Here is a 14,776-nt window from a genome sequence, read left to right as displayed (position 1 = left end):
ACCGGTCTGTATGTGGGATCTGACCCCTCGGCGGGAGCACCGCTGCACTCCCAAGCGGCGCACTGTAGCAGTGCGCCACTGGGCCGGCCCCAGAAAATGGAATATTATGTAGCAAACATAAAAACAATGCAGCAATCCTTTCAGACGTATTGACTGATGTTACCATGTCCCAATACGTTTGATGAAAAGAGTAAGTGGCAGAAAAGTATGTATAGAATAATTCCATTTAGATAGTAAAGGCAATACATGCATATAAATCCCAGGACGTGTACATACACAGAAAAGCTCTGAAAAGTAACCTAACATTTTTACTGAAGGCTACTTCTAGCAACCTGATTTGGAGAAAGGGAAACTAGGGAATTTTCATGTTACTACTTGGCATTCTTCACAATTACCATTTTCACTGTAAAGGTATTACTCAAGATATCCTAAAACACACACACATACACACACACACGCAGACTCAAACTATGACCGTTGCTGAGGAGAATCCTAAAAACCTTAACAGTCACACACATACTACTTAATTATGGTACTGGCCAACAGCCAAATTTCTGAAAGTAGCTCCTTCTGGAAATGATTTTTTGCCGTCTGAAAATCACAAAGTTACAGAAAATGTGCAAATACAGTACTAAGAATTTTTTTTCCCTGAACCATAAATAACTGATCTGATGCTCCAACACCTGGTAAGGTATCAGTGAGCATTTCCTACAAAGTCAACCTCCTACAATCGATATCAGGAAGTTAACACTGATCAATTATTACCTTTTAATTCTCAGACCCCCATTTAAGTTTTGCCAAATGACCCCAAACCAGTCTTCTCTTGACACTACTGGCTGTAAGTGGAAGGCCAGGTATGTTGTGGCATGTTCTCAGTGTAGGTTTGTCTGATGTCTTCCTCACAATTAGATTCATGGCAGGAATATCAGAGGAGCAAGGTTGTGTGTGGATGATGCTGACTGACCCAGCACTGACAAAGTTCACTTTTCTTGATTAAGGTGGTGTCCATCAGGTTTCTCCATTCTAAAGTTAATCTTTCTCCCTTTATAATTAATAAACATTATTTTGTGGAAAAATTGTGGGAAAGACTTTTGATACTATAAATATCCTATTCCTCAAACATTCAGTCAATCAATTTATTTATTTATTTCAGCACGGGCTCAAGGTTTCCTATTTTAGTCAATGTTACTACAGCACTGTTATTTGTTTTGATGTTCTATTTGCCCCAGATGTGACCAGCAGGAGCCCCTTCAAACTGGCTCTGTGTCCTGACAAAGCCATGTCTTTCTCTGATCACTTCCTTGCTTTCTGGCACAATCTCCTGTCCCAGCCCTGAAATTAGCTTTTCCTCCAAGGAACCCTAGTTCCTTCTAGTGGAGAATGCAAAATGGTGTTTAGAAGTCAAGATCTGGGTATCAGGTATGCCCACTACTACTGGGATGATGCTGCTTCCAGACCCTGTCAATGAACAGAGCTCGGGAACATGTACACAGACACACACGACCATATTTATTTATCTATCTATACATACTGAATATCATGAGTTCACATTAATAACTTCAATTCCAATCAGACACTCCAGTGTTCATTCTGAATTTCTCCTTTTCCATATAACTCCCTTCTCCATAACAAATGTTCTGCCACTGTCACTGCTGTTCCCTTCCAAACCCTGTGCAGATGCCCACTGGGCCATTCCCCCATGTGTCTGCTCTTTCACCCTCCTCAGGCTCTGAAACACTGTGCCTGCCACCATCCATGAGTGAATGGCTTCCTCGCCCCACTTATTAGGGCACATACTCCCATCTTGGTGCTGCTGACTACTGTGCTCTGTCCCACTAACTGGCTTTAGGACTTAATTATTTAGGACGGACAGGGGAAAAGAGAATGGGAGCCGGCAACAACTCTTTAAAAATGATGATCAGCTTCTGGTCAAGATAGCGGAATAGATAGTCCCTAGTGTCACTCTCTCCCACAATCAACCAATTTACAAATATAAAAAAGCAACAACAGCCAAGCTGGGGCCGCTAGAGCTCAGGGGAAGAGGAGTAGAGACCTACGGAGTGCATGAAGGCGGGAGAAGCTACAATGAAAGAAAAAACCGCTTGGGCCTTACCAAACCCTGGCTGTGTCCAGGATGGCCCTGGTGAGAGCACAGAGCAGGAGGTGGCAAAAGCCACAGCTGTGCCCTTCAGATGAAATAGCTTGGAGGCAGCAGGGAAGAAGAGGGCCATGGTGGCCCCCAGGCCAGCAAGACCACTAATAGGGTTCCCATGGACCCACATAGGAGTGAAGAGCCACAATAACTGAAAAATAGGAGCCACAATAACTGAAAAATAGTGAGTCATTGCAAGGGACCAGAGCATAGCCTGTCCCATGGGAAGTATTTGCAGCATGGGCAGTGGGGGAGACAGGCCCACCAGGAGAACACTGGGGCACAGCAAGGACAGTTGATCTGCCCACAATCAGTGAAGGACCACTCAGAGGATACTGGTCAGGAATATAGAATTGCATGGGGTGCAGTATGATGAAAAGACTCAGGCCTAGACCAGAGTTTGTACACAACCCAGGTGCCCCGGATCACAGGAGAGTAGGAAGTAACTATAAAGTCAACCATTAAAACCTGAGCTGTACAAAAAAGCCTTCCCTAGGGAATGAGCAGCAAAGCAGCAATTTAGCTCAACCACAGTGCTCAAGCACTGGTCCCCACAGGAAGTTCCCCCATTTTAGAAGTAAGCAAAGGACAACAAATTAGTTCTAGTGCAGGTGGGAACAGCAAATAATTCAACAGAGAAATGAAAAAAACCAAAGTACCCGCAACCAGAGACAAAGTTTGACATTAGCTAGTAAAGGTCTCATTTCACCAAAGAACACGTATAACACATAACACCTAGAAGGACTGGAAGTCCCCTGGGCTACCAAGCCAGAAAGGGGGGAGGGGGGAGGGCCTCAGCAATGGCCCCTGATACAGCCAGCCAGCCCAGAGGCAACCACTGAGCCACCACAGGAAGCACCCCGGGCTCTCCCAGGGGGGGGGGGGCTTTCCCCCACGAGCAACCAGCCCAGTGACAACCACCAAGCCGCAGCAAGAAGGGCTTCAGGTTCCCGAGCTGGGCCAGTGGGCAGCAAGGGCTTTTGCCACACACCCCTGACATCTGCACCCAGCCCAGCAACGATCAAGCCACGGCTGGAAGCCCCCCCCATCTCCCCTGTGGGAATGAGGGGGGTGTCACAGGCCTAAATCCCATCTTCCCCCTTCCTCCTTCTTCCATCCCATTTCCTTCCCCTTTCTCCTTTCCCCCTTCCTCCCAACTGCTCTGCAACAACATCCTAGAATGTAAAAAATATTAATGAAATTACATTTTCTTTAAAAATAAATAAATTAAAAATAAAGTAAGTACTTTCAGGCTAAATTAAGCCACATAGAAAATGGAGAGGATTTGTGATATGTTTAATATATATCACTAGGAAAAAAAGTCCTCCTTGGCACTGCATTCTTTTAAAAAACCAACTTTGAAATAAAATAATTTCAAAGACAAAAAAAAATAAATTAATAAATAAATAAAAATGATGATCATACAGAGAACATAGTCACTGGTATTACTGAGACTTGAACCACACAGTTCAGCATATCTCCTAGAACAAGTATGCACCAAGTTTTAAAATAACTACCTAAGCGGAAGAATAAATATCTGAGAACATGTAAGAGTATTTTAGAAACACCACCAGAAGCAGAAAAAAAAAAAAAAACAGATTTACCAGCTATTAATAAACTATGAAGCTCTAATAATTAAAATGTGACCCTGGAGCAACGACAACAGACTGATGGAATAAGAAGCCCAGAAACATGTTCCTGTACCTAGGAATGTTATGATAAAGAATCATACAAGAAATCAGTAATATAGAAAAGAATTAATTCACTGTTGGGAAATCAATTTACATCCTGACCTCATTTTGTGTAACAAAATAAATTCCAAAATGATTAAAGGAAATAATAAAAATAACAAAATCTATCATAGACACAAAGTAAACTGATCAAGTTTGTAAAGAGGGATGGGCTTAGATTTTTTTAAAATAAGTGAATATATACGGCCCAAACTCAAAAGTTACAAAGTGAAAAGTCAGTCTCATTCCCACTCCCCAGGTCTTTCTTTTTCCCTAGAGACAAGACCTTTTACTATTTTATTACAACCAAGTTTTGCATCAATATTTAGCTGTTTGTCTTTTCTAGGGCACATCCTCCCATCCCTGAACTGGGATATACCTTTGGGATGCATAACTAGAAGTAGAACTATTCAAAAGTTATATGTACCTAAATTTTGCATTTTGCCAAATAGCTTTTCATAGAAAATTTACTGATTTATGCTCATCACCAAAGAGTACCTGCTAAACTTTCTAATTTCTGAAGAGGTTAAATAAAAACCCCAAGATTTTCATTTACATTTCTCATTATGAGCAGCTTTTCATCTGTTTAAGAACCACCTAAAAGTCTCAGGTTCTCTGTGCTATTTGTTCATAACTGCTTCCATTTCACCCCTTGCTTCAGGCCAATTTTTAACATCTTCTTGATTCTTAGGAGTCTGTTTTGAGAAACAACCAAACAAAACGAGAAAGGAAATTATTGCAAATACTGTTTTCCTAAGCTTGAGGTTTGTCTTCACTTTACTTATACTATATTTTCTTACACCATGCAGAAATTTTCTGTTTTTCTTTCATGGTTTCTAGGTATTAAATAAATCTTTCATACACACATTATATATTTCACATTTTCTTTCTTGCACTGACATCTTTAAGCCATCTAGAGATAATTCTGATGTAAGGAATGACATTAAGACTCCAACCTAATTTTTTTCCACATGGCTCCAGAGTTGTACCCAACATTTATGAACAATCTGGGAATAATTTTCTAATCTTGAAAGAGATAGATCGAAACATAAAAACAAAAATAAATTTCACCCTGAAAATCACAGCTAACTGAAAAATATTATAATACAAAAGGTAAGTGATTAATATTAGCACATATTTCATTTAAAAAAATCTAAGAAAAACACTTAGATCCAAAAAAGATAAACTGATAAAGGACAGGTAATCTCACAAAATACACAAATGGCTAAACTTACAGAAATAAATAAAAATTAAGCCAATGAGATAATAATTCACCTATAAAATTAGCAAATATTTTTAAAGATAATACTCAAAGCTAGGCAAGCTGTGGTAAGCAGATAAATTCAAACACTGAGTATGTACTGCTACTTACATAAGCTTTTCATTAAGAAAACAGTATGTGTCAGGGATCCTTACTCTTTCAATCAGTAAACTAATTTTAAAGAATCTCTCCTCAGCAATTAATCATAAATCTGGGAAATGTCTTAGGCACAAAAATGGTCACAGCTTTATTTTTAGGAAAACAAACAGAAAATTACCTATATTCCCAACAATGGAGAAACAGCTTATGGATTACAGAACCATATCGGATATATTTAGTAGCCGGTCAAAATGCTTCTAAAAACTAAATATAAAATGCTTATGAGAGGAGAAACAGTATATACAGCTACAGATCTAGTATTACAGAAGAACAAAAAACAACTAAAAGGAACAATAGAAATGTCAGTTATAGTTATATGGGTTACTGTCATCTTTTTATTACTTTTTTGTATTTCCCAAATGTTCTTTATGGAGCATCTGTTAGATTTATCATGAAAGCCCAAGCTATCTAAAATAAATTGATTCTATAACAAGCATTTTATATAAAAACATACTGGAAAAGGTTTTACTGTATTTCGTCACTCTTGATTGGATCAGTATAGCAACGGAACTTTGAATCTACTACTGGTCAGCCATGTGACCTCAGACAAATGAATGACCTTCATTTGACTCTGGGGCCAAGTAGTAAAGATGGCCTGGCTGGGGCCTAAGCAATACTGAAAGCCAATATGGAGAGAATAACAGCACACACCAACTTGCTGGTCCCTAAGAGTCACATTTTGTTACTTGCCACACACCAAGGGCCATTGTCTGGCTCCCACACTACCACCCCCAGCACAGATCACCAGGCTTGTGCTGCCAGACACACCCCACCCAACAGCATAGCTGCAGGGGCTCCCTCCTAAGCCACTTCTAGACGCAGTGGGCTGTGCTCACCAATGGTTGAGGCCTTGCTACTTAATGTGTGCTCTGTGGACCACCAGCATCTCCTAGTCCAACAGAATCTCAAGTCCGCCCTGGTACCACAGATAAGAACATGCACTTTATCAAGATCCCCAGGGCACACATATGCCCATTAAAGTGTGAGCAGCACGAGGACTCAGGAATTCAATCCACTACCCTGCACCATCACCACCAGCCTCTCATCTGGTCTGCTCCTTGGCATCCCTCCCCTCCCATTTCTCTCTGCTCCCCTCCAATTTCTCCTCCTCTTCCTCTACCTTACACTGTGCACCTCCTGTTCTAACTAAACTCTGCCCCCCCCGCCCCCGCTTTCCTCACAGCTGTCATCTCCCCACGCCCTCCTAGCGGGCGTGTGCTGTGCTCCCGTGAACCTGCCATTCAGTCATCCTCCTCCCAACCTCACTTAGTCTACGTCATGCACCCACCTGTAGGTCACTCTTCCACGTTCATATTCAATTTTGGCACTGGCCTGTCTACTCCACTCCAAATCTTCCATCACACTGGGGCCCTGGGGACCACACAGGTGCCCGTAAAAGTGACCCATCTGACACCGTGGGCTCTTTGCTTGGCTGCCTTTTCCCCAATGACTTTCTCCATCTCCTATCTTATTCTCGTCATTTACTTCCAGAGTCACACCCTGAGATCTTGTCTTACAATGAAAATACTTCCCCCAGCCATCACCACCTGGTTTCTGCTAGATAAACAGAACAAAAAACATTTCAAAGTTGAGCTCTTGGATAAAGGCCTCTTTCAATAAATATTTTATGGAGAATATAAGAGGTTTTATTCAATATCTGCATATTTTAGAAGTGATTAAACTTTATGTTAGAGAACTGAAGAGTACAATGATGAAACCAATTTGGTATCTTTTACTGTGAGCCTAAACCTAAGTAGCATAAGGACAAAAAGTCCATTTTACAAAGTACTTCAGAGAAAGAATTTTCTGTGATCTCCTTTAAAACTGCATCCTAAGCAGTCCATTATCCTGTCTGTAACGCTGCTATGATAAGCATCAGGTAAATTGTTACCTTAGGATGGGCTCTAGGTCAGGATGTCGCCGTTCTTCCCTTTTCAAGGAACCCTGATTCAGGGCTCTTAAGATCATCTTGTCAAAAGTCTCTGAAGCCAATTCTTTTGGGAGCTAGAAAAGAAAAACACAACGTCTAATGTTAACTTTCTCACTTATTGGTAAATATGTTACAAATCAGATGCATAAAATGAAGACAAATGTCTCCTGCTCATTAATTGTCCAAAAGCAGTTCCTTTTCCAAATCTTCACAACACAGAACCCCATATTGAAGCAGTACAGATCTTTCCACTAGGAAACACAACATCTCCTTCTGGGTACACTTTGGGGCTCCCAAAAGGTGCAGCGTAACCCCACAGCATTCAACATGCTACTGGGACACATGTGCATGTACCTCACACTCTAAGTTCCACATGCCTCACTGAAATGACATCCACACTAAGGTTCTCTAGTTAAGCTGAATATGTTGCACAGCATAGCTAGTATTATTTTTTACCCTGGAATAGTATTCTGAAAAGTGTTATCTCTGCCTTTATAGTTATTACTTTTGTGCCTCCTGTTTTCCATTTTAATCTCAGGCAATGTAAGACTACCAATACTATGCAGCAAATAAAAAAAAAAACAACTGAGTATGAAAGGTGGGTGAAAAACTTTCACTTTTACATAAAAAACACTAATTGGAGGTTTGGTAACCTTTTCCTCAATGTGATGGAGGTACCCTCAGGCCAATGTGCTAGAAACCAAAAACAAAAACAAACAAAAAAAACCACATCATCACTTGGCCAAGAAAATTTAAGATTAAAAAACAAAATTGTCATTTTATTTAACTAGTTTGCTTTTAAAAATTCTTACTAAATTCTTTGAAAAACATTCTAAGTCTTTCAAGAATTCAGTTTTAAAATTTGACTTTTGATAACTAATCTTTGCCATTAACTCCTGAATTACTGGCATTTTCACTAAAATTAAGAGTAGAACCATTAACACAGGAGCCACAGGAATATAAAAATCTATATAAACTGCTGATTTACATATTAAGCTTTAATGTGAGAAACCCAAAGTAAATATTCTGTTGAAAAATAAGCATTCTGACTCAATTCAGAAATGGAAAACTTAACAATGATAGCATAAAGCATTACTATTTTAGGCACAGTGTACTACAGAATCAAGATTCTCTGTCAGAGTGAAGATCCTTCTGGTTCTTTTATTAACATGGTAAGATCAAAGGCTCTGACGGCATTCCACACACCCACTGTGGAAATCACGTCCTCTGACCAATAACAGGAAAAGAAACAGGTTCTGGATCTATACACTTGCTAAACAAAGAAATCACTATTCATTTCAATATTTATAGTTTGATATTAGCATTTTAATACAGACTTATGGCACTAGGCATATATCATATTGTCCATTTTAAACACAATTTCTATTGAATATCTGTACACAGCCAAAGAAAACCAGTTTCAGTGAAGAAGTCTATTTCAACTACTGAATCCCTGATGGTTCTTCTAAACAATGAAGGCAATAATATATATGGATTTTCACCAAGTCAATGACAGTGTTCACACACTGGGCAGAGTGTGAATATGTAGTCATCAGGATTTGCAAACTAATTTGTTTTCAAGTGGTTTTTATCTTCAATTTCTAGGGCCTATTTCCAGTCCTAAAGGAAGGCACATTTAGTAAAAACACAGCCTTAAATCATGTCTTTTATATTCTAGCCACTAGTTTTGAATTTTCTCATCTCTCAATCTTAGTCCTAGCATACCCAGCCTCCCAGCTCAGCCTCAGCACAAGCTCAGAGTAATAAAAGGTTTTTGTTCTTAGTTATTACAAGTGTATCTTGATCAACACTGAGGCTTAACAGATAACCATCTATAAAAGAGCACTACAATTTAGTTTTCTTTCTTTCTTTTTTTTTTTTGTCTTTTTCGTGACCAGTAAGGGGATCGCAACCCTTGGTGTGATGTCTTTCACACCGTGCTCAGCCAGTGAGCGCACCAGCCATTCCTATATAGGATCCGAACCCGTGGTGGGAGCGTCGCTGTGCTCCCAGTGCCGCACTCTCCCGAGTGCACCACGGGGTCGGCCCTACAATTTAGTTTTTCTAACACTCCTCATTCATTCATTCAGTCAGCAAACATTCAAACTCCTACTCTGTCCCAGATTCTTGTTGGCCACTGTGGATATAGCACTGAAGGAAGAAAAAAACCCCTGCCTGCTCAGAGCTGACATTCTGCTCATGAGAAACAATAAATGCAGTTGTGAAGAAGAGAAACAAAATGGGGGAAGGGGCCAGGATGTGGAGGACAGAGGCTGCTATTTAGGTGGGAAAAAAGGACTTGAAACCACTGACCTCAACATGACCTCACATTTCCACATACAGCAAACTAGAAGTTAGTTCAATAACATCTACAAAATTAAAGGGTGTTAGTTTGTCCAGGCTGTCACAAAGACAGGTTCTGCTCTTGAACCTGTGCAGAAGATGTCATAAGGAACATAAAAAGGAAGAAAGGATACAGTAAACTTGAAAGAATGTTTTACAACAGGAAATTAATTCTGGAAGTACACAATGTTGCAGATTATTTCATATAATTGAGACACATTTATACTATTTGCAGCAGATTGAATGCCCCCAAAATCACTGACACTTAATTCCCACTATAACTATTGAGGATGGGAAATCCTGTTATGGTAACTAAAAGATGGGGCCTTGGAGAACTGATTAGATTCTAAGGACCGTGCCCTAGTGAACGGATTAATAATGGTGGTAATGGACATAGCTCTGAGGGCTTCAAAAGGAGAGCACGTGAAAATCTTTCTCTCTGCCCTGCCATTCTGTCAGGTGAGATCCCTAGGTCACTGTCGCCACCAACAATACCTTTACCAAATTTGTTCTCTTGACTTTGGACTTCCCAGACTCTGAAACTGTAAGCAATCAATATTGTTTTACAAATCACCCAGTTCCAGGTATTTTGTTATAAGCAACAGAAACAGACTAAAACACTATTCTAGAAAAATACATTCAAATGTTGGCTAGGCAGGGGAATCATTAATTACTACCATGATTCTGAAGTGAATTATTTGGGGCTTTATTTTTTTTAAGCACCTAAGCTTTTAGAAAAATTGTGGGACTGAAAAAAATAAATCTGTCAAGACACATAATAGCTGAAGCTTAGGGAGCGAAACCCAGCAGGAAAAAGAAGACTGGGCCTGGGTGCCAGGCCCCAGTGGGGGTTGGTATATGCCCTCTCATCTAACTCTCTCAGCATGTAGGTGGTACCCCACATACAAACTAGTGTCAAGTAACTTGGCCTTGACAGGCTACACTGCTCAACCCCCATTCCAAAACTTTTTGGCCTTACCTCTGTATCCCCTGCAACCCACCCTCCAGCACTGGAATCTTGTCATGGAAAAGACAACAGAAGAAAGGGAAGTGAAAGCATGTTGCTCCCTCACCGAAATGAAGCCTCTTTGTGACTTCTTGCCCTTAAACTTTGATAAATTTATTCTATCAAGACGCAGGCAAGTTAGAAATAAGCATAAGAAATCTTAAAATTGTATATGGAGGTGGGAAGGGCAACCCTGCTTTATTTCCTCAATAATCAGAACATTAGCTGGAGGCTTGTTGTCTCCTGTAGGGTGTGCTGCCTCGGGGACTACGCCCTGCCTGGCCCTGAGCCCCTCTCTTCCACGGCATATTTTTGACTGTTACCACGATTGAATCCAGCAGAACCACTTTTTTTTTTTTTGACTGGTAAGGGGATCACAACCCTCAGCATGGTGTTGTCTGCACTACGCTCAGCCAGTGAACGCACCGGCCATCCCTATATAGGATCCGAACCCGCGGCCTCTGCGCTACCAGTGCCTCACTCTCCCAAGGGAGCCACAGGGCCAGCCCAGCAGAACCACTCTTTCTACCACTGTCTTCTCCCTCATCAAGCTGTCTAGAGTCGTCATATACATGTGGCCTCTTGCAACTGGAAATGAATGAAACTCACCCCCATCTTCACATGCAGGCAGGTCACTAATGTGAGTGGGTGAAGCAGTCCTCAGCCCTTATCTGAGAGAGCCTAGTTTAAAATAAGCCACAGGAAAATGGAATGATTCAAGTCATTCTTGTGTGTTACTTCATTTAGAGGGACCGACAAGAAATCCAGTTGAACTAACACTTGGACAGTATAAGGGACTATGCACTCCTCAGAGAACCAGCATCTAATGTGCTGCTCAAAGCTCTGGAAGTTGATGAAAAACTGTCTCTTTTAGATTTAAGAATGAAGAGAGATACATGATCTGAAAAGAATATACTTAAGGTGACGAACTGGCAACTTAAAAACCAGTACTGGCCTGAAAATTTCAGATCTTCTTGGCTCTATAACTAAATCTTCACCCAAAACTTAGTAATTGAGTTGGGAATGCTTCCTCCTTCTAAACTTCCTGCTTTATTTCCCTACTGACAATAAATTTTTAAATATTTGCTTATTGAGAAATAGTAACTTATTGATCATTTAAACCTATTCCCTCCTTTTAAGATTTATTTCTACCCATACACTTTTCAATAAAATCAAATCAGTATAGAAGAAATAGGCGAGCATTTGAACAAAATGATCTATGATTCCCTTCACCTCTGCAAGTCTGTATAAGATGTTTCTATTATCTTATTCCCCATACTTTAGATATTCTATCATAGAATTCGGGGGGTGGGGTGGGGGGTGGAAGAAAGAAATGGAGAAATATTTTAAGGGAAGTCCACAGAAGCAGCTGAATACCTGTTCAGTCTAAGAACCACTACCAAACAAAAACACGCCTCGTCTCATTTTGCAGATGCACTCTCTCACAGGAAGTACCTGTGCAGATAGCCACCAACAATGTACATCTCTGTAAGGAAGTAGGAATACATTCCATTTTTTTAAACTGTGGAAACCCATTCATCATTTTCTTTTTGTCTTTTTTCGTGTCCGGCAACGGATCGCAACCCTCAGTGTCGCGCCCGCACCTCGCTCAGCCAGTGAGCGGGAACTGGTCTGTATATGGGATCCGAACCCTCGGCGGGAGCGCCATCGCTCTCCCAAGCGGCGCACTGTAGCAGTGCGCCACCGGGCCGGCCCACCATTCATCATTTTCTTTTTGTCTTTTTTCGTGTCCGGCAACGGATCGCAACCCTCAGTGTCGCGCCCGCACCTCGCTCAGCCAGTGAGCGGGAACTGGTCTGTATATGGGATCCGAACCCTCGGCGGGAGCGCCATCGCTCTCCCAAGCGGCGCACTGTAGCAGTGCGCCACCGGGCCGGCCCACCATTCATCATTTTCTTACACTGGTAATGTACAGTAAAAAAACTTATGTTTAGGATAACATGACATTTTCTACAGCTAATGTTCATTCACAGTTCTGAGCCAACCTTGATCTATGTGTTTTAATTTTCCTAGTGGCTGTTTTGACGTTGAAGTTTTTGGATTCTGTATATTATGTAAAAATAATTTTAACAACAAAAGCTATATTTTTACCTTCAGTAGAAATTCCTGTAGTTCTTGGTGGGTTTTTGTTACTGTTGTGACTGAAAGATCAGACCAATTTACCTGATTTAAAAAAAAAAAAAATTATATGGTTATTCCTCAGACAGGAACTGGCTAGAAAAAGTCATGTGTAAGACAAAGGACCTAACTTAAATTTCACTAAGATTAACAATTAGAAATATAAAATTAATCTGGCATAGCTTCTTCGAAATTGTTAAAATTCACCGAACATTGACAAATTCTACTCAGAAAAGTTTTCTAATAACTCCTTTCAAAATGCACAGTATTTTTAAAAAGCTGTCATAAAATGTGACTATGTTTTTGTAATTTTTCAGAAAGAGAAATGTTTTACGTTCTTTTTGTGAAGGTACAGGACTCTAAAATGACACTGATTGTAGATATATGTCTCCCCCAAAATAAAAACTATCTTCAGAAACACTAAATATACATTCTTAAAAGAAATAACTAGAGTTTATTGCCCCTCTTTGGTAGTACCATTTCATACTTTTGAGGATTTGTGGTTCATGAAAAGATTTTATCTTAATTTCATATCTTTAAAATCCTACTAAGATACCTGGGGCATGTATGATTACCTCTATTTTCAGATGGAGAAACTAAAGCTCTTTCAAAAAGGTTAACTTACTGAGGTGTGACCCTAAGCAAGCATAAGAGACAGATCCGAAATCTATTATGCCACCCTACCTCCTGGATACTTTTAATTCAGTGGACTCAACTGTTACCCACTAATAATTTCTACCCTACAATTACTTGAGCTGAATAGTTGGGCTATGCTAGTAACTAAGCCTTACCAACTAATACCATAATTAATCAGATATTTAAGAATACATTGAAATTTTATATAGCAACTTTCACAAATATTTTTATTAATTGGCACATTTCTTAAATGATGTTTAAATATTCAAATATTCATTGAGCAGCTACTTGTGCCAGGGGATACAGGAATGGACAAGACAGTTAAAGTCTCTGCAGGTTGATCTAGTTTAGGAGACAGATAAAGGAAACGAATATGTAAGAATTTCCATCAGTGAGTGCTGCTTCAAAGAAAATGCACAGGGTATGTATAGTACAGGAGTAGGGAGATGCATATTAGCCGTGGTGTCAAGGACCTCCGAGGAGGGAGTAGCTGAGCTGGATGTTAGCTGTGCTCAGTCTGGAGGAAAAGCATTTCAGGGCGAGAGGACAGGGACGCCTTCAGGAAGAAACAAACTGCGAGCTCTAGCAACAAAAGGAAAGCCTGCATGACTGAGTGAAGAGAGCAAAGAGTGAAACATGTGCCCCAAGTGAGACATGTGGAGATAAGGACTGAAAACTTGAAAACTGAGGATATGTCCCTCTTGAAGCAGAAGCCACAGTTTTTAAGTTCATTCAGATGTACTGAGCAAGTCAGACATAGTGGGATGGCAGAGGAAGAAGATTCCTGCTGTCCACGAGATGATAATCTACTGGAAAGACCTGTCAAAGGTCTGAGGATACTATACTGTGAATGACGGAGAGAGCTTTCTGTTGGAGGGTCAGAAATGACCTCATGAGAGAGGTACAGCTAAAACTTGGCAAGCAATGCCTTTGGGGAGGACGGAAAGTGAGGAAACACAGAAACATGGCATTATTCCACTTGGCTTGAGGGTGTGTGTAGCCCAACCTTAGGAGAAAGGCTAGACAGGCGACAGGCCAAAAGGAGACATTGAAAGTCCTATCCTGGGCTCTACCGTTAATCAGACAGCTATGAAGGACTGATGACAGAGAGCAAATTCAGGTAAGACAAGGCAACAAAGCAGGGAACAAAAACATCATGGAAAAGAGGAGGAGAAAAATACCAGGGAAAATAATGCCTGTGATCTTGATTTTAAAAATCTGACAAAAATGTTGATTTTTACTTTCTAAAGATACATCTTACGTTTTGTCTCTCTAAACCTAAGGCTCTTATTTCTTTTTAATAAAATTGCCAGAGTAATTTTCATGTGATACAACCTAAAAAAAACTTGGCAAACCATGCAGTGTATACTAAAAACAGCAATTCCCTTAATTGAGAACAAATATATATATATATATATAT

General features: G+C 40.3%; 1 protein-coding gene across 1 annotated transcript in view; it reads right to left on the bottom strand.

The window, feature by feature from the left end:
* Positions 1–14,776, bottom strand: part of ZCCHC2 (zinc finger, CCHC domain containing 2) — a 65,279-nt gene that overhangs the window by 27,385 nt on the left and 23,118 nt on the right. Inside the window, exons 6-7 of the mRNA XM_008591278.1 lie at positions 12,694–12,765; positions 7,194–7,306 (exon numbers count right to left, since the gene is read on the bottom strand). Coding sequence (XP_008589500.1) covers positions 7,194–7,306; positions 12,694–12,765 — 185 coding nt within the window. The remainder of the gene's footprint in view (positions 1–7,193; positions 7,307–12,693; positions 12,766–14,776) is intronic.

This window comes from Galeopterus variegatus, unplaced genomic scaffold, assembly GCF_000696425.1.
Source record: "Galeopterus variegatus unplaced genomic scaffold, G_variegatus-3.0.2 Scaffold146, whole genome shotgun sequence".
NCBI lineage: Eukaryota > Metazoa > Chordata > Mammalia > Dermoptera > Cynocephalidae > Galeopterus > Galeopterus variegatus.
The sequence above is the reverse complement of the archived record's forward strand: the minus strand, read 5'-3'. Positions and strand labels throughout refer to the sequence as shown.